Here is a 21,268-nt window from a genome sequence, read left to right on the forward strand (position 1 = left end):
TAGGTATGCACCCTTTGTAAGGCATTAACTTACTGTGTCACAGTCTCCTTCTCCTGCTGCACTTGGTGAAACAGCCGTATCCTCAGCTCTCCTACATTGGTGGGATCCCCATGCATCTCCTCCAGTATCCGCACCACTTTTTCTACAGTATCCCGGTCATGGGGAGGGCGGTATATCACGGATTGTCGAGCCTCTCCATTCAGGGCCAGTAAGGCTATTTTGGCTTGCATAGCTGGGGTCATCAGATGCATAAATAACATACTCCTAACTCTCTCACTCCAGTCCCACAGCATCATATTGTCCCCGGTGAACTTTGGGAGATTGCTGAGCATGGCCCCCAGTGGCAAGCTAGATTTAGGGGCTCCCAGGATGGACTGATCTGCAGTGTCTGTGTCTAATGACTGCATCCTGCCGACTACGCCAAATGTAACCGGGTACTTTAGATGCAGCGACACAGAAACACAGAACAGCCAATACCGGGTTAATAAACAGGGGAAGTTTATAATAACAAGGTCAATCTCCACGCAGGGAGTAACAGGGGAAAATATGGGGGAAAACAAGGGAAATAGCAGGTAAAAGTCTTTAACTGACAGTTCACAGTTTAACTAGATATAGCAGAGTCAAACCGGTTGTAATCGACAGTTTTTACACTTAGCTGACTCTTTTCCTCCACAAGGCAGTTGCCAGCTGATGCCGGTGTTGATTTCTTCAGGCTTCCCTGCCCAAACAATGCTCCGTCTTCTGGCAGCAGTGGGCGGTCTCCGGTTTTACCCGCTGAGCCCTTAGTCCTTAACACAGCACCTCGCGTGCTCAGCTCCACAGACCCTGCATCTCTTCTCTAGTCGGTATGACTCCTCCAGTCCACTGCACTCGGCTCTTGCTCCCAGTACTGGAGCCAGGAGCCTGGACCCTCTCATACTGCTCTCCTGAGTGGGACTCTCATGCCGCTTTCCCGCGCAAAAGTCCTCATCTTTCCTCTCTCTAGCCACGCCACCAGTTCTTCGGTCACCTGACCTCCCAGCTCTCCCTCTGGACATGCCCCCAGCTTCCCAGTCACCTGACTCCTGTGCTGGAAGTCTGTCTTGCCCCAGCAACCAGAGGTACGGCCCCGGCAGTTCTGGATCCCTTGTTCTGACAGTACTTACACCCCGGTCTTCCCTCTTACACAGGATTATGGGGCAGGATGGAGACAGATGGGGCAAGATCATGGAGACAGATTGGGCAAGATCATGGGGCAGGATAGAGACAGATAGGGCTGGATGGAGACAGATGGGGCAGGATGGAGATAGATGGGGCAGGATCATGGAACGCCTCAAATGGATGAGGGCGAGCTGGGCAGTGCTGGACCGCAGCTAGGTAAGGAGAAACTTTATTCATTTATTTTTGTACTGAAAGCTCAATATGGGGACAGATGGGTCAGGATCAAGGAGCAGGATGGAGCCAAATGGGGCAGGATAGAGATAGAGGGGGTAGGATCATGGGGCAGAACGGAAATAAATAGGGTAGGATCATTGGGCAGGATGGAGACAGATGGAGCAGGATCATGGGGCAGGATGGAGACAGATGGATCAGGATCATAGGGCAGGAAGGAGACAGATCGGGCAGGATCATGGGGCAGGATGGAGACAGATGGGGCAGGATCATAGGGCAGGATGGAGACAGATGGGGCAGGATCATGGAGCAGGATGGAGACAGATGGGGCAGGATGAAGACAGATGGGACAGAATCATGGGACAGGATGGGGCAGGATGGAGACAGATGGAGCAGGATGGGAGACAGAATGGGGCAGGATCATGGAGCAGTATGGATAAAGATGGGGCAGGATCATGGAGCAGGATGGAGACAGATGTTACAGGATCATGGGGCAAGATGGAGACAGATGGGGCAGGATCATGGAGACAGATGGGACAAGATCATGGGACAGGATTGGGCAAGATGGAGACAGATGAGGCAGGATCATGGAGACAGATGGGGCAGGATCATGGGACAGGATGGGGCAGGATGGAGACAGATGGAGCAGGATGGGAGACAAAATGGGTCAGGATCATGGAGCAAGATGGATACAGATGGGGCAGGATCATGGAGCAGGATGGTGACAGATGGGGCAGGATCATGGGGCAGGATGGAGATAGATGGAGCAGGATCATGGACACAGATGGGGAAAGATCATGGGGAAGATGGAGATAGATTGGGCAGGATCATGGAGCAGGATGAAGACAGATGTTACAGGATCATGGGGCAAGATGGAGACAGATGGTACAGGATCATGGGGCAGGATGGAGACAGATGGGGCAAGATCTTGGAGACAGATAGGGCAAGATCATGGGGCAGGATGTAGACAGATGGGACTTGATCATGGGGCAGGATAGAGACAGATGGGCTGGATGGAGACAGATGGGGCAGGATCATGGGGCAGAATGGAGACAGAAGGGGCAGGATGAAGACAGATTGGGCAGGATCATGGAGCAAGATGGAGACAGATGGAGCAGGATCTTGGGGCAGGATGGAGACAGATTGGGCAGGATAATGGGGCAGGATGGAGACAGAAGGGGCAGGATGGAGACAGATGGGGCAGGATTGAGACAGATAGGGCAAGATCATGGGACAGGATGGAGACAGATGGGGCAGGATTGAGACAGATGGAGCAGGATGGAGACAGAATGGGGCAGGATCATGGAGCAGGATGAAAACAGATGTTACGGGATCATGGGGCAAGATGGAGACAGATGGGGCAGGACCATGGAGACAGATGGGGCAAGATCATGTGGCAGGATGGAGACAGATGGGGCAGTATCATGGAGCAGGATGGAGACAGATAGTACAGGATCATGGGGCAGGATGGATACAGATGGGGCAAGATCATGGGGCTGGATGGAGACAGATGGGGCAGGATCATGGGGCAGGATAGAGACAGATGGGGCTGGATGGAGACAGATGGGGCAGGATGGAGATAGATTGGGCAGGATCATGGAGCAGGATGAAGACACAAGGGGCAGAATGGAGACACATGGGGCAGGATGGAGACAGATGGGGCAGTATCATGGGGCAGGATGTAGACAGTTGGGGCAGGATGGAGACAGATGAGGCAGGATCATGGAGCAGATGGAGACAGATGGGGCAGGATGGGAGACAGAAGGGGCAGGATCAAGGAGCAGGATGCAGACAGATGGGGTAGTATGGAGACAAATGGGGCAGGATGGGAGACACATGGGGCAGGATTCCTAGATACACTGTAAGCCTCATATAGCCTTCTATATACAGTATGATCCCGCAAATAGCTCCCTAGATACAGTATGAGCCCAAACATAACCCCCTAAATACAGTATGAGCCTGCAAATAGCTTCCTATGTACAGTATGAGCCCCCACATACAGTATGAGGCCACACATAGCTCCCTATATATAGGGACCCTGCACATAGCTCCCTATATACAGTATGAGCCCGCACATAGCTCCCTATGTACAGTATGAGCCCGCACATAGCTCCCTATGTACAGTATGAGCCCGCACATAGCCTCCTATATTCAGTATGAACCCCTATATACAGTATGAGTCCTCACATAGCCCCATATATACAGTATGAGCCACAACATAACTTCCTATATACAGTATGAACTCCCCACATAGCAACCTATATAGAGTACGAGCCCTCACATAGCCCATATACAGTAAAGACCAAAAGTTTGGACACACCTTCTCATTTAAAGATTTTTCTGTATTTTCATGACTATTAAAATTGTACATTCACACTGAAGGCATAAAAACTTTGAATTAATACATGTGGAATTATATACTTAACAAAAAAGTGTGAAACAACTGAAAATATGTCTTATATTCTAGGTTCTTCAAAGTAGCCACCTTTTGCTTTGATGACTACTTTGCACACTCTTGGCATTCTCTTGATGAGCTTCAAGAGGTAGTTACCGGAAATGATCTTCCAACCATCTTGAAGGAGTTCCCAGAGATGCTAAGCACTTGTTGGCCCTTTTGCCTTCACTCTGCGGTCCAGCTCACCCCAAACCATCTTGATTGGGTTCAGGCCTGGTGACTGTGGAGGCCAGGTCATCTGGCGTAGCACCCCATCACTCTCCGTCTTGGTCAAATAGCCCTTACACAGCCTGGAGGTGTGTTTGGGGTCATTGTCCTGTTGAAAAATAAATGATGGTCCAACTAAATGCAAACCGGATGGAATTGCATGCCGCTGCGAGATGCTGTGGTAGCCATGCTGGTTCAGTATGCCTTCAATTTTGAATAAATCCCCAACAGTGTCACCAGCAAAGCACCCCCACACCATCACACCTCCTCCTCCATGCTTCCCGGTGGGAACCAGGCATGTAGAGTCCATCCGTTCACCTTTTCTGCGTCGCACAAAGACACGGTGGTTGGAACCAAATATCTCAAATTTGGACTCATCAGACCAAAGCACAGATTTCTACTGATCTAATGTCCATTCCTTGTGTTCTTTAGCCCAAACAAGTCTCTTCTGCTTGTTGCCTGTCCTTAGCAGTGGTTTCCTAGCAGCTATTTTACCATGAATGCCAGCTGCACAAAGTCTCCTCTTAACAGTCGTTGTAGAGATGTGTCTGCTGCTAGAACTTTATGTGGCATTGACCTGGTCTCTAATCTGAGCTGCTGTTAACCTGCGATTTCTGAGGCTGGTGACTCGGATAAACTTATCCTCAGAAGCAGAGGTGACTCTTGGTCTTCCTTTCCTGGGGCGGTCCTCATGTGAACCTGTTTCTTTGTAGCGCTTGATGGCTTTTGCAACTGCACTTGGGGACACTTTCAAAGTTTTCCCAATTTTTCGGACTGACTGACCTTCATTTCTTAAAGCAATGACGGGCACTCGTTTTTCTTTACTTAGCTGCTTTTTTCTTGCCATAATACAAATTCTAACAGTCTATTCAGTAGGACTATCAGCTGTGTATCCACTTGACTTCTGCACAACACAACTGATGGTCCCAACCCCATTTATACGGCAAGAAATCCTACTTATTAAACCTGACAGGGCACTCCTGTGAAGTGAAAACCATTTCCGGTGACTACCTCTTGAAGCTCATCAAGAGAATGCAAAGAGTGTGCAAAGCAGTCATCAAAGCAAAAGGTGGCTACTTTGAAGAACCAAGAATATAAGACATATTTTCAGTTGTTTCACACTTTTTTGTTAAGTATATAATTCCACATGTGTTAATTCATAGTTTTGATGCCTTCAGTGTGAATGTACAATTTTCAAAGTCATGAAAATACAGATAAATCTTTAAATGAGAAGGTGTGTCCAAACTTTTGGTCTGTACTGTATATAGGCACATATACCATGCACATATTAATTAAAATAAAACAATACATACTCACCTCACTCCCGTTCCACCGATGCTCTGCTTCAGTTCCCAAGGCTCCACTTCTGCTTGTTACCAGCGCGTACGTGCCGACTGATTACATCATTGTACTGCTCATTACAGCAGAGGCGACAGGCGCTCCCCTGGAGCTGCGTTGCCATTTTGAAAGGTCGGCAGCGGAGTTATAGGAAAGCTTCCTGCCAGTGCACTGGTGGCACACAAAACATTGTAATGAGGGCAATCTGGCCCTGGGCCCCGGGTGGTAGCCCAGATTGCCCTCATTATAATCCGCCAATGAAGTCGTGTGACTTTGTTCAAAATTGACCCTCCAGCTGCTATCTAACCTTTTGTTAACCTGTCCCAACATTTTTTTATATTTGTTGCTGCAATCAATTTTAAATGAGTTAATTTTTTTAAATGAAATGGAAAAATGTCTAACTTTTAACTTCTGATATGTGGATTCCAGTTTATTGCATTCCTTTTTCTTGATATTTTATACAGTGTCTAACTTTTTTGAAATTGGGGTTGCATTTGAAATTAAGCATTCTGTGCATTTTTTCTTTTTTTCTTCACAGGTTATAAATGTAACAGGAATATCGGTGGGTTTTGGCATGACAGCAGCATGTGATACACTCATATCCCAGGTAGGAATGATAAAAGGTTGATCATATTGTATACATTAAAAGTGAAACTCCAGCCAAATCTATACTTTGTCATATGGGTGAATATGGAATTTTATGAATTTTATGTGTCTGTCTCTTGCCTGGCAATTTGAATTTGAATGGTCATTTGGCTAATAACAATTAGCTAAGACAATTAGTTTAGAACTAATACTGAGTTCACATGTTTAGGTCATGATGATACTGAAATCCACGCTGACAAACAGAACTGTATGGCCACTAGCAATAATAGTTTTTGCATTTTGCATTTGCAAAACCAGCCAATCTGCATGTTGGCTCTGCTTCTGGTCACATAATGCCCCCACCTTGGTTCCAGTATGTGAACACAGCCTAAATCCATTTAATCATGGCATATGTATTTTATGTATTTTTGAACACGCTGTTGTGACGCCTCTACTCAGAAAGCCCGTGTTTTACCCTTGGTGTTGGGGGACTCGGTGTCGGGCCCTGCATTGAAGAGATGGGATGCAGCCGTGGCCCGGGCCCGACCCGTGCTCAGGGCCGTCACATTAGAAAGAGATGGCGTGGGCTATTCCGGGTTGAGTGGCCGATTAACGACTACGCCACCTGTGGTGTCTGGTGAAGGGCCACCAGCGGCGCTACAGTCCGCTGAGGCCTGGTGTCATGGCGGCTAAAGTTCTCACTGCTCCTCACAGGTGGAGCAAGACCTCAGGGCAGGCAAGACAGGATGAAGGGGGGTAGCAGCAGCGCGGGGAGTACGGGCACCGCGTCACGTGGTATGGCGCGTAATGAACAGTCCGGAGGCCATAGGGGTGAACTTCCAAGGCTTTACTCACTCAGAGATGTTAGCGGGAAGGCGACTCCCTGCTCCTCGCGGAGTCCTGCGGCCACCAGGGACGGGGTCCGACTACCTCCGAGGAAGTCCAGTGTTTGGTAGCGACCCTGCACCAGAGTGTTCCTGCACTACAGACTTCACCCTTTCCCGTCTGTGCGTGTGTGGATAGGCCGGGTCTCCCTCTGAGCTCCTCTCAGGTGTAGGGGTCGGGTGGCAATTCCTCTCCAACCGACGCCCGGTGGGATCCTCAGGGCCTAACCGAGCTTTCCCGTCCTGGACGTAGAGTACGAGGTCGGGTGTCGGGGGCCGGTACCCCTCTTGCAGCCGGAATCCCTCTGAATAGATCAGGTAGGCGAGGACAGGTGGCGTACTCCGCTCCGTCTGCATCCTCCCCGGGACCCATTTGCTAGGGAGCCAGACTCTAAAGCTCCCGGGCCTTCTTGATCCTGGTCCTCGGCCGGGTTGAGACATTCCTTGCCTGCAACCTACCTCTCGTCCCAAGATCAGGGTACGAGGGCTGTGTCCCATGCCGGTGCAGGCCCACACAGGATCTGCGCTCCCGGAGGGAAGTCACATTACACACAGTAGTTTGACAGCACAGTGACAGCCGACAGACTAGCAAAGGCTAGACTGATGGACCAGAGAAGAACCAAAAGACAAGGACCGAAGGACCAGAGAAGAACCAAGATCAAAGATGGCATTCTATTAAATATGAAATCTAAAGTGTCACTATCTAGTTGTTCCTCCACCCACACCCACTAACTGGTTCCTACCACTTTGTGTTCCCCAGTCTCCCTGTAACCAGGGGAGCAGCACCTAGTGCATACTAGCTCCCTCTGGTGGAAATGTGGTGCTGGATGCAAAAGGCTAGATCACTACCATCACACTGGCCTTACCTCAGAGGAGGAACACCACACTCCATTGGAGAAGTGCAGCATTCCTGTGGCGGTCGAACCCTCAGGGGCGCCACACTGTCGTACAGTATACATTGACCAGAGCATCCCAAACATGCTCAGTGGGTGACATGAGCATGTTTGGGATGTTCTGGATTGGCGTATACGACAGCGTGTTTAGGTTCCTGCCAATATCCGTCAACTTCACATAGCCATTGAAGAGGAGTGAACCAACATACCACAAGCCACAATCAACAACCTGATGAACTCTTATGCAAAGGAGATGTGTTGCACTGGGTGAGGTTAATGGTGGTCACACCAGATACTGACTGGTTTTCTGCTCCCCCTGGACATCCCCAATACTGTAAAACTACACATTTTAGAGTGGCCTTTTATTGTGGTCAGCCTAAGGCACACGTGTGAATAATCATGCTGTCTAATCAGCATCTTGATATGTCACACCTGTCAGATGGATGAATTATCTCGGCAAAGCAGAAGTGCTCACTAACACAGATTTAGACAAATTTGTGAACAATATGTGAGAAATAAAGGCCTTTTGTGTACATAGAAAAAGTTTTAGATCTTTGAGTTCAGCTCATGAAAAATGGGAGCAAAACAAAAGTGCGGTGTTTATATTTTTGTTCAGTATATATATTATATGTGCCGGTGTATACAGTAGTAGTGTCGGTTCGCCCGCTGGGGTTAGAGTCCAGCTTTTTAAACCTCAGCAAAGATACACTGTTGTCTAAGTTACAAACCCTGAATGAGACCACTGGTCTCCTTTTTATCTGCTGTACCACACCCTGGGGTGGGAATATGTGAGAAGCCAGTCCATCCCATCTTTCTGATTGCTCATAAACCCTACTTTTCACATGCCTTATTAACTCTCTCAGCACAATACATGCTGCTGCCTGCTTTTTCTGGGCTTACATTACCAACACTACCAACCTCGATGATACATATCTCCCATCAAAGACCTGTCTGGCAGGCACATACAGTACATGCCAGATATACAGGCAGATACACACATATATAGATGCATACACACATACCAGATATACAAGCACATACACGTGTAGCACCCTGAGGATTCGGCTGCTACAGGGGTATTACACCTCAAGCCAGAGGTGTGGTATTCCACTCCCGGGTAAGGATGGAGTGTGGGACTGAGCTCAGTAGGCTGCATGCACTACATACATCCCATTTCCGGGGGACAGATCAACGGTACTCCCACCAGTATATGTGCAGGTACGACAGCGTCTGTCCCTGGCTGGAGTGGGAGGGGGGTGGAACATCCCAGTAGTGTAGGGGCAGATAGGGGGAGCAGTCTGGGTAATGCTAGGAGCTCATTGGGTGCTGGTCACCTGAGCTCACACATAGAGGGAGTATATAAGGTGGGAACCATCTTAGAACAGGGTCTTTTGTAGAGGTTTGGTCCGACAAGCAGAGCAGCTCAGCCAGCTCCAAGGCCAAGAGAGTGAGAGAGAGGAGAGAAGAAGGACCCAGAGGGGGAGAAGAGGGAACTCCAAGAACCCAAAATTAGACCAGAGGGTGAAGAGTTGGCACAAGGGTACCGGATCCCAAGCTGGTGGAGGGCACTAATCCTTAGCCAGAGACCGGAGGTCGTGGGCAGGATCTGCCACGACCACCCACTAAATCCACCCGGAAGGCAAACCAATAATAGGGTCAGGGAACCCAGAGACAAGGGTTTTACCAACAAGAGGCCCGAGGGAGCCGGACTTAGGTGGATCCCTGGTGGGGAAGGCCAGAGAGAAGGACAAGTCAGAAAGGGAGCTCAGGAACACGCTCCAGAATCACCTGGGGGTTGGCCGAGTCCAGGACCTGGTGGACGCAGCACGGCTCGGGTGGTCACTCAAGGCCGGAGTGACCAACACAAAAGCAGTAAGTAAAAACCCTGAACTGCACAGCCCGACTCTGAGTTTCATTACCATCCTCACTGCACCTCCACAACCACCATCCTCTGCAACTGACCCCCTGAGGCTATACCCCTCCCGTTGGGGGTTATACTACCTGAGCTGCACACACACCACCAGCCTCAGCGGACCCTGCTGCAGCGGCGGCCGTAGTGACCGCAAATCAACGGGTGGCGTAGTCGACACTAAAGAACATCCAGTAACATCTGTAGGACTGCCACACACTGAGCTTGACACCCTGGGCACGGACCGGGTCACCGCCACTCGGAGACTACAACCCCCATCTGATCCGGCTCCGGGTATCCCCCAAACAACACTGGCCCAGGGGGCGCGTCACACGCATACCAGATATACAGACTCATGCACTCATATACAGCAGGCATATACCACATATAGAGGGACATACCATATATTTATGCACATACAAAGACATATACACTCAGTATACACACATATACAGGCACATACACATATATAAATGCACATAGACACATACAGTATGTACAGGCACATACTCATATATACAGGCACATACCATATATATAGTATACACAGGCACAAACACACATGTACTAATGTACTATATACAGTATACCGGGTGGGCCATTTATATGGATACACCTAAATAAAATGGGAATGGTTGGTGATATCAACTTCCTGTTTGTGACACATTAGTATATGGGAGGGGGAAAACTTTTCCAGATGGCTGGTGACCATGGTGGCCATTTTGAAGTTGGCCATTTTGGGTCCAACTTTATTTTTTTCAATGAGAAGAGGGTCATGTGACACATTAAACTTATTGAGAATTCCATAAGAAAAACAATGGTGTGCTTGGTTTTAACATAACTTTATTCTTTCATGAGTTATTTACAAGTTTATGACCACTTATAAAATGTGTTCAAAGTGCTGCCCATTGTGTTGGATTGTCAATGCAACCCTCTTCTCCCACTCTTGACACACTGATAGCAACACTGCAGAAGAAATGCTAACACAGGCTTCCAGTATCTGTTGTTTCAGATGCTGCACATCTCGTATCTTCACAGCATAGAAAATTGCCTTTAGAAGACCCCCAAAGATAAAAGTCTAAGGGGGTCATATTGGGAGACCTTGGTGGCCATTCAACTGGCCCACGATGACCAATCCAGTTTCCAGAAAACTGTTCATGTAGGAATGCTTGGACCTGACACCCATAATTTGGACGTGCACCATTTTGTTGGAAAAACTCAGTTTCCTGGAAAGTGGATTGGTCGTCGTGGGCCAGTTGAATGGCCACCAAGGTCTCCTGATCTGACCCCCTTAGACTTTTATCTTTGGGGTCATCTGAAGGCAATTGTCTATGCTGTGAAGATACGAGATGTGCTGCATTTGAAACAACGGATTTTGGAAGCCTGTGTTAGCATTTCTTCTGCAGTGTTGCTATCGGCATGTCAAGAGTGGGAGAAGAGGGTTGCATTGACAATACAACACAATGGGAACCACTTTGAACACATTTTATAAGTGGTCATAAACTTGTAAATAACTCATGAAAGTTTAAAGTTACGTTAAAACCAAGCACACTATTGTTTTTCTTATGAAATTCTCAATAAGTTTAATGTGTCACATGACCCTCTTCCCATTGAAAAAAATAAAATTGGATCCAAAATGGCCGACTTCAAAATGGCCACCATGGTCACCACCCATCTGGAAATGTTTTCCACCTCCCATATACTAATGTGCCACAAACGGGAAGTTGATATCACCAACCATTCCCATTTTATTCAGGTGTATCCATATAAATGGCCCACCCTGTACACAGGCACATACACACATATAGTACCATATACACAGGCACATACACACATATATACAGGCACATATACATACAATATATATGGACACATACAGACACATATATAAGCAGAGACACACATACCATATATTCAGTAAACAAAGACACATACACATATACTATATATGCACAGGCACATACACATACATAGAGCACATGCGCGCATACCATATGTACAGTGTGGTATATCTGCTCACTCGGCTGCACATTAAGGAAGATACGGAACACTGTCTCTTTAAATTTTCAGTTGGTTTATTAAGCGGCATAAGCCAATGCAAAGGTCATAAAAATAAACACAGGCCATCTGGCATAACAGCAAGACAAAATAAGAAAATGTCCAGCAAAGTCTTTTCACCTGCCGGGGTCCAGCCACTAAGGATTAGCAAAAACACACGGTTCAGTTTAGCACAAACAAACATGAGCTCCTCTCTCTGGAGCTGCCTCCAGATACTTAACCCCACCTGAACAGGCTGGCTATTTAAAGCCCAGATAGTTCCTGGGGGTGGAGATAGGGTGAATGGCATCCCGTCCGCACTTTGCCATTCACCAATAAAACATGCCCTTTTAAATGTGGCTGCTTAACCCTCTCTGCACCTACTATGCAGGAGAAGAATTCCATGTTTCACACCACTGAGGCCAACAGCCCTCCAGTATTCTGCCAGTAACTTTGTCAGATATCCCCCCTCTGCCCAAAGCCGAGGGTTTTGGCATATTCACTTCCTAAACAGGGAAGTCTGGACAGGGCATCTGCGCTACCATGTAGCTTCCTGGGCCTGTGCTCTACATGAAAACTAAAGTCCTGGAGAGCTAGAACCCACCTAGTAACTCGGGCATTCTTCCCCATCCTTTCCCTTATCCATCTAAGGGGCGAATGGTCTGACACTAACCTGAACTTCCGGCCTAAAGGTAATACCCCAGGGTGTCAACTGCCCACTTGACGGCCAGGTACTCTTATTCTACAATGGCGTAGTTTTTTTCACAAGCAGAGTGTTTTCTGCTCAAATACAGGATGGGGTTTTCCTTCCCATTCACTTCTTGGGACGACATGGCTCCTAACCCGACCTCCGAGGAATCCATCTGGACTTAAGCAGGTCTGTCAGGGGTGTGGCTATCATGGCAAAATTCGGGATAAATCGCCGATAGTATCCCACAATTACTAGAAATGCCCAAACCTGATTCTTGGAGGCCGGTTGCGACCCGGGGCATTGGATAGGCGTCAAACTTAGACACTTCATTTAGTTTTCTGTAATCATTACAGAAGCGCCACTCTCTGTCTGGCTTCGGTACAAGAACATTGGGGCTGGACCAGCCACTCTTAGACTCCTCGATGATGCCTAGGCTCAACCTTCTCCTTATCTCCTTGGAGATCACCTCGCGGCGGGCTTCGTGATTCGATAAGGCTTCTGGTTCACCCGTACATGCGGTTCCGTGAAGATCTCATGCTACACAACCACATCTGGGTAACTTTGAGAACAGGTCTCGGTTTCTCTGCAGCAATTCTCGGCACTGTTGTTTTTGGGCCGGTGATAGTGTCTCTGCCACTGTGACGTCCTCGACCCTGGCTTCAGGATTGGCCTCCAGACACATAGCCTCCACTGGTTCCCTGTCCCGCCACGGCTTAAGCAAGTTGATGTGGTAGATCTGGTATGGCTTTCTTCTTCCTGGCTGGTGTATTTTATAATTGACTTCACTCAATTTCTCGACCACCTCGTATGGCCCTTGCCACTTGGACAGAAACTTACTATCAACTGTGGGTACTAATACTAATACCCGGTCTCCAGGGCGGAATTGTCTCAGCCTGATTGCAGACCCTTGCCTGGGCTTCTTGTGCCTGTAGAAGGCTCTCCTTCACATTTGGCATCACCCTCATGATCTGGCCCTGCATTTGAGCCACATGCTCGATGACGCGCTGGTAGGGTGTAACCTCTGCTTCCCAGGTCTCCTTCGCAATGTCCAGAAGTCCCCAAGGGGGCCGTCCGTATAGCAGCTCAAACGGTGAGAATCCAGTAGAGCTTTGGGGAACTTCCCTAATGGAGAACGGTAGGCATGGCAATAGCCAATCCCAGTGTTGCCCATCCTTCTCCATAACCTTCTTCAGCATAGACTTCAAGGTCTCGTTGAATCTCTCCACCAGGCCGTCCGTCTGGGGATGCTATACAGATGTCCAGAGTTGTGTAATCTGGAGAGCCTTACACAACTCCCTCCTCACCTTAGACATAAAAGGAGTCCCCTAGTCTTTCAGGATCTCCTTTGGCAGGCCCGTTTGGGAGAAAATATGCACAAGCTCTCTGGCGATACTCCTGGCGGTCGTGTTTCTCAATGGTACGGCCTCCGGATACCGAATTGCATAGTCCAACATGTATTGGTGCCCCCTGGTGGACTTGAGCAGACTCCCGACAAGGTCCATGGCAATCCGGTCAAATGGGACCTCTATAATAGGCAATGGCACTAGAGAGCTTCGGAAGTGGGACACGGGAGCAGTTAGCTGACAGGTGGGGCAGGACCGGCAGTAATTAATAGTGATGAGCGAGCGCACTCGCCACTGCTCGGTACTCGCCCAAGCATCACTGTGCTCGACGCTTGGTTTGTGGCAGTGTATACAGCACAAGAGGGTTCATTGCACGTTCTGTCTGCTCCTGCTGTTACAGATATCCGTAGATATAGCCCAAGATATCAGGGGCCAGGGCTAATTTTCTTTTTTATCTTAATCCTGATTATTAGCTTAAAAAGCAATACAGAGTACACCATTTTAGTGCTCCATTTGCTTGTTAGCATTGCAGAATACAGACAGATCTTTTCCATCATCAGACGTGATCCCATATTACAGCTATAAAAATCCAGAAATTTGTAGTGAACGTGGAAAATATTGTCCGCCATTTAGAGTTTTGCATCAGTGTGTCAGTGAAGCTATTCACACGTGGTTGCTGTGAAGAATAGTAAAATAAAGGGCCGCTATTTAAAACCGTGGGTGTCCATCAGATGCATCACATATAACTGCGATACAAGTCCAGCCTTTTGTAGTGAATGTGGAAAATATTGTCCTCCATTTAGAGTTTGTAGCAGTGTGTCAGTGAAGCTATTCACACGAGGTCACAGCCAAGAATAGTAAACTGCAGGGCTGCTATTTAAAACCGTGGGTGTCCATCAGATGTATCACATATAACTGCGGTACAAATCCAGCCATTTGTATGGAATGTGGAAAATATTATCCTTCATTTACAGTTTGTAGCAATGTGTCAATGAAGCAATTCACACGTGGTCGCTGTGAAGAATAGTAAACTACAAGCCCACTATTTAAAACCGCGGGTGTCCGTAAGACGTATCACATATAACCAAGGTACAAATCCAGCCATTTGTATTGAATGATGGAAATATTTTCCTCCATTTAGAGTTTGCAGCAGTGTGTCAGTGAAGCTATTCACACGTGGCAGCTGTGAAGAATAGTAAACTACAGAGCCGTTATTTAAAACTGTGGGTGTCCATCAGACACATCACATATAACTGAGGTACAAATCCAGCCATTTGTAGTAAATGTGGAAAATATTGTCCTCCATTAAGGCTATGTTCACACACGTTTTTTTTTCTGCTGCAAACTTTTCTCTGGCAGGAAAAGAGCTGCGTAAAAAACGTGTGTATTTGCTGCGTATTTGTTGCGCTTTTTGCTGCGTATTTGCTGCATATTTGCTGCGTATTTTTGACCACCCATTACTTCCTATGGCTTAAAAATCGCAGCAAATACACAGCAAAAACGCAGGTGTATTTTCTGCTGCAGAAACGCTGAAAGAAGTGACATGTTCTATTTTCCAAATAAGCAAGCAAGGCAGAAAATACGCAGCAAACAAAAAGCAACATGTGCAAACAGAGAATTCTGGTTTCTCATAGACTTTGCTGGTACTGCTAGACGCAGCTGAAAATTTGCATAAAAATCTGCTGCAAAATACGCAGCAAAACACAATGTGTGTGAACATAGCCTTAGATTTTGTAGCAGTGTGTCAGTGAAGCTATTCACACAAGGTCGCTGCCAAGGATAGTAAACTACAGGCCCGCTCTTTTAAACCGTGGGTGTCCATCAGATGTATCACATATAACTGCGGTACAAATCCAGCCATTTGTAGTGAATGTGGAAATTATTGTCCTCCATTTAGAGTTTGTAGCAGTGTGTCAGTGAAGCTATTCACACAAGGTCGCTGCCAAGAATAGTAAACTACAGGGCCGCTATTTAAAACCGTGGGTGTCCATCAGACGTATCACATATAACTGTGGTACAAATCCAGCCATTTGTAGTGAATGTGGAAATTATTGTCCTCCATTTAGAGTTTGTAGCAGTGTGTCAGTGAAGCAATTCACACAAAGTCGCCGCCAAGAATAGTAAACTACAGGGCCGCTATATAAAATCGTGGGCAGGGTCGGACTGGAGTGCCTAGGGCCCATAGGGCGAATTGATTGACCACGTCTACAAGAAGGTCCACCTGGATCAGAATTTCCTCCGATCTTGGCAGTTGTAGGAGTGCGACTGTTTATCCCCATCCTCCTCCTGCTGGTGATTCTGTGAACATAATGGCAGAATCTGCATTATCACCTTGACGTCATAGTATGTTAGAACCACTTTTGTGAAGATTTACTCTTGTTACATTTTTTTAGGGAGAAATGGGAGGATGGAAAAAAAATAGTAAATCCATAACTATTTTTAATGCATGTGCATTCACATCATATCTTTATTAAATCAAGGTGCCACGGCCAAGGCTGACTGTGGTTTCTGAGGGGAAAGTGCCAACAAGTGACAGTGCATGCACAGGTCGTACACCTAAACCATCACTGTGTCATAATAGTGACGTGAGCCCTGGGCCGTGGGGTACTCGGTGCCGGGCTGGTCGGTGCAGAGGATGTCACAGTGGCGGTGTCCCGGTCCGTGACCCAGGGCGGTCAATAAAAAGGGGGTTTGTTGAAAGGGGATTATAGTTTTTATAGGTTAATGTTCATAACGCCACCTGTGGTATGCGGCTATATGGAGCTGCCGCTGCGGTGCAGATCCTCTGGAGCTGATGATAACGCAGCAGAGTTGGTTCAGCTCTCCACAGGCAGAGCTTAGCTCCAGGGCAGCAAATGGTGACGTTATAGATGTTGCTGTGCAGTGTAGTGCAGGGGATGGCGCAGTTAATAATCAGTCCACACCTTAATGGCGGTTTCCTCTTATCTTTACTTGCAGTGGTTAGGCAGACTGGGGCACGGGTGCTAGCTGATAGTAGAGGTCCGGGCGGCCTGGAAGCAAGTTGGGAATCCACCTCGCCAGGTGAAGTTGGAGGCCTTCCCTTTGCGCTAATCTCTTTGGCCCTGCTGCTTATAGCTGTACTGTGGCCCTCGTCCCTGAGTAAAACGTCTTTGTGCTCACAAGTATGGCAGGCAGCTCGGGCTTTCCTGGGGTGTTGCTCCCACGTGGCAGTGCTGGGCCCTGCGGTGCTGCTGAGCCTCCAGGCATCTGATGGGGCCAGGAGACCTGCAGTCTCCTGCCCCCCGGTTTCTGCTGCTGGGCCTTCAGTGCCCCACAACCTCGGACTCTGGTGTCCGTTTCTCCTACGCTCCTCTCTGGGGTGAGCTGCCGTGCAGCTCCACTCCCCAGGTCTTTCCTCGTCGCTGTCCTGCATTCAACTCCTCTCACGAACTCTAACTAACCCTGCCTCCAGATTCCAGTTGCTAAGGGCAGGAGCTCCCCTTGCTGTTCTGGAGCCAGGAAAGTGTTGCATGCTAGTATACCTGACTAGGGGACCCCTGCTTGCTTCCAGGCATGGCATCACCCCTTGTGAGGGAAGCAATGCAACTGTGGCAACCGGACTCCTGGGGTGCCACAATAGCACTGCAGAATGTGGTGAGGGACTAGCAAGTGACAGTGCAGGCACAGGTCGTGTACCTACACCATCACTGTGTTATAATAACACTGCAGTATGTGGTTAAGGACTACAACTCCCAGCAAGTGACAGTGCAGGCACAGGTCCTGAACCTAAACCATCACTGTGTTATAATAGCACTTCAGTATGTGGTGAAAGACTACAACTCCCAGCAAGTGACAGTGTAGGCACAGGTCACAGGTCTGACTTCAACGCCTATAGCCAGCACAGCAGGGAAAGGAGGGAGTGTGCAGCTATGGATGTGGATTAGCTGAGCAGTGCATAGCTAATGATGCCTCTCCTGCAGAGGTGTCAGTCTGACCAGCTTCAAGCACCCCTCCCCTACCCAGAGCAATGAAATCTTGTGGTGTGGGGCTGGGGAGAGGTCACCACAACAGTCTGCCCTTCATTCCTCTCCTGCACCTTAGAGAAGGAGCTTGATGAGGCTGTGCTGTGATTGGTGCTGCCCCATTACCCAGCATGCGGCAGCTGTCCTATCTTCTACCTCTTCTGCTGCTAATGCAATAATCAAGAAGACTCCTGTGAGCACAGGAAACTGTGAGTAGAAGCAGCTTACATTATTATATATTATTTTATGTGAAATTAATATATGTAATAGAATACTGTATCTATATGTATCATTTTTGGTGGAGGGATACTTGGCTATATACTGTATGTTATATGTGGGGGAGGGGGACTTGTCTATATGCTATATACTATATGTGGGGGAGGGGGACTTGGCTATATATGCTATATGTGGGGGAGGGAGAATTGTCTATATACTGTATGCTATGCATGGGGGAGGGGACTTGTCTATATACTGTATGCTATGTGTTGGGGAGGGGGACTTGGCTATACATGCTATATGTGGGGGAGGGGGACTTGTCTATATACTGTATGCTATGTGTGGGGGTGGCTTACTTAGCTATATATGCTGTGGTAGAGTAGCTCGCTCTGCTGCACTCGGAGGCAGATACAGGACACTGTCTCTTTAAATGACTTGGTAGTTTATTGTAAGAATTAGCATAAACCACTGCCAAGTGCATAACATAAACAAAGCCTTTCTGGCATAGCAGGAAATAAAAAGGAGAAAGGTACAGAACAGTCCTTACTCTGTCCGAGGTCCTGCCACTCAGGATTAGCAATAGCACATGGTCCAGTTTAGCACATAAACACAAGCTCCTCTCTCTCTCAGGAGCTAGCTTCCACACACTGAACAACACCTGAGTGAAAAGGCTAGCTATTTAAAGCCAAGACCACACCCTGGGGTGGAGATATGGTGAATGACCTTCACCCACACTATGGTCATTCACCTATAAAACATGCCCTTTTAAATGGCTGGTTAACCCTCTATGCACCTACTATGCAGGAGAAAACTTCCACGTTTCACATCACGGAAGCTTACAGCCTCAGTGAAACATTTTCCCCTCCAGTATTCTGCCAGTGACTTTGTCACATATCCCCCCCCTTGGCCCAAAGCCAGGGGTTTTGGCACCTTCACTTGCTAAATATGGAAGTCTGGACAGGGCATCTGTGTTACAATGTAGTTTTCCTTGCCTGTTCTCCACCGAAAAAATAAAGTCCTGGAGTGCTAGAAACCACCTAGACACCCAGGCATTCTTCCCCATCCTTTCCCTCATCCATCTCAGGGGAGCATGATCTGGCACTAGCCTGAACTTCCGGCCTAATATGTAGTATCTCAAGGTGTCAGTTGCCCACTTGATGGCTAGGCACTCTTTTTCCATAATAGCATAGTTCTTTTCGCAGGCTGAGAGTTTTCGGCTTAGATAAAGAATGGGATGTTCCTCCCCATTTACTTCTTGGGATAAGACGGCTCCTATGCCGACCTCTGAGGCGTCCGTCTGGACCACAAACTCTTTATTGAAGTCAGGCATTATCATGACCAGCTGCTTACACAGGGCGAGCTTCAATTTCTGGAACGCGACCTCTGCCTCAGAAGACCACTTGGCGATCTCCGTCTTTGTACCTTTATCAGGTTGGTAAGGGGTGCCGCTATCATGGCGAAATTCGGGATAAATCGCAGATAGTATCCCACGATTCCCAGAAACACCAAAACGTGTTTCTTGGAGGCTGGTTGTGGGCTATTCTGGATGGCTTGCACCTTGTTCACTTACGGCTTTATTTCGCCCCTTCCAACGACGTAGCCTAAGTATTTTTACGCTTCTTTTCCTATGGCGCATTTTTTTGCGTTTATGGTAAACCTGGCTTTTCTCAGTGCCCCCAGTAGTGCCTAGACCTTCTGCAGGTGACTTCCCCAATCTGGGCTGACGATCACAATGTCGTCCAGGTAAGCGGTGGCGTACTTATTGTGCGAGGATAGGATCCGGTCCATGGCCCTCTGAAAGGTAGCTAGGGTTCCCTGCAGACTGAACGGCATCCTGGCTTACTGAAAACACCCGTCGGGTGTAAAGAAGGCAGTCTTCTTCTTGGCACATGGGGATAACAGAATTTGTCAGTACCCCTTTGTTAGGTCTAGGGTAGTGATGTACCTGGCGTCAAACTTAGACACTTTGTGTAGTTTTCTGTAATCGTTACAGAAGCGCCATTCTCCGGCCGGCTTCGGTACTAGAACAATGGGGCTGGACCAGCCGATTTTAGAATCTCGATGATGCCCAGACTCAACATTCTCCGCACCTGCTTGGAGATCACCTCGCAGCGGGCTTTGGGGATTCGATATGGCCTCTGGTTCACCCGTACATGTGGTTCCGTCAAGATCTCATGCTTCACAACTTGCTTATATCCGGGCAACTCTGAGAACAGGTTTCAGTTTCTCTGCAGCAGTTCACGGCACGACTAATAGGGCAAATATACTGGAGTTTTCTTCATTAGGTTGACCCTTTAATGGGAACTAAGACTAAATCCTTTTCTTTTTCTTTTTACAGACATTCGGTAGCAAAAACCTAAAACGTGTGGGAACAATACTTCAGAGAGGGATTCTCATTCTGCTTCTCTGCTGTTTCCCTTGCTGGGCTATTTTCATTAACACAGAACAAATATTGCTTCTCTGCAAACAGAATCCACATGTTGCCAGGTAAAAGAAATATTTCATAATATATATAATTTTCTAAAATATATGAAACATAATCAGAGTATGCTAAAGCAATCTTTTTAGCAGCACGGCCTGCTAATAAGCTGATGACCAACCAGAACAACTTTCCGAGAAGGGGTTGTTTCGCTTGAACGACACTGTTAAAGAGTAACTGTAGTTTTAATTTTTATTTAAAAAATAGAACACATGAAAATAAGCAACTTTGTAATAAAGCTTATTAGATAAACCTGCTTCTTTCTCTGCCAGAATTGATCAGTCATTATCAAAATTCTCAATTCTGAGATAAAACCTGTGTTCAGTGAAGACAGACTTTCCCATTACTGAGATACGAGTTGGTATAGCTATGGATACAATTCTATGTAAGCGGGAGGAGGGAGGAGCTAGAGACAGAGCTTCTCGCTCCTCTTATCTAGATAGAATCTTATCAAGAGTAACTGTCAACTCCTATCTCAGTAGTGGTAAAATTCATCAGTGTCGGTCCATCACTTTACTTTATTAATATAGCCATTTTTCATATTATCTGACAAATTATGGATTGCTACATTTGTACAGGATCAGGGCCAATAGCAGCACAGGAACACAGAATCAAAACCACCATTAGTATGGAAATATATCACCATAAACATAATTAGTACAAGAATACATCACAACAAACAACAGCAAGAAAATGAATACAGAACCTACAGCATCATAAGTACATGAATGCAGAAGTAGAAGTAACATCAGTATATGAATACAGAACCAAAAGCACTATCTATACATGAATATATCACCAGAAGCACCAATAATACATCAATACATGAATACATTTCAAGAACCACCATCTATTCATGAATTCAGCACCAAAACTA

At 47.3% G+C, this 21,268-nt stretch overlaps 1 protein-coding gene across 1 annotated transcript in view; it reads left to right on the forward strand.

Annotated features, from left to right (window-relative positions):
* LOC141246057 (multidrug and toxin extrusion protein 2-like) overlaps positions 1-21,268 on the forward strand; it is a 431,448-nt gene that overhangs the window by 323,851 nt on the left and 86,329 nt on the right. Inside the window, exons 3-4 of the mRNA XM_073669111.1 lie at positions 5,910-5,978; positions 20,251-20,399. Of these exons, the coding sequence (XP_073525212.1) occupies positions 5,910-5,978; positions 20,251-20,399 (218 nt within the window). The remainder of the gene's footprint in view (positions 1-5,909; positions 5,979-20,250; positions 20,400-21,268) is intronic.

This window comes from Phyllobates terribilis, unplaced genomic scaffold (assembly GCF_046119375.1).
Source record: "Phyllobates terribilis strain yellow unplaced genomic scaffold, ASM4611937v1 Scaffold_2__4_contigs__length_985480577, whole genome shotgun sequence".
Taxonomy (NCBI): Eukaryota; Metazoa; Chordata; class Amphibia; order Anura; family Dendrobatidae; genus Phyllobates; species Phyllobates terribilis.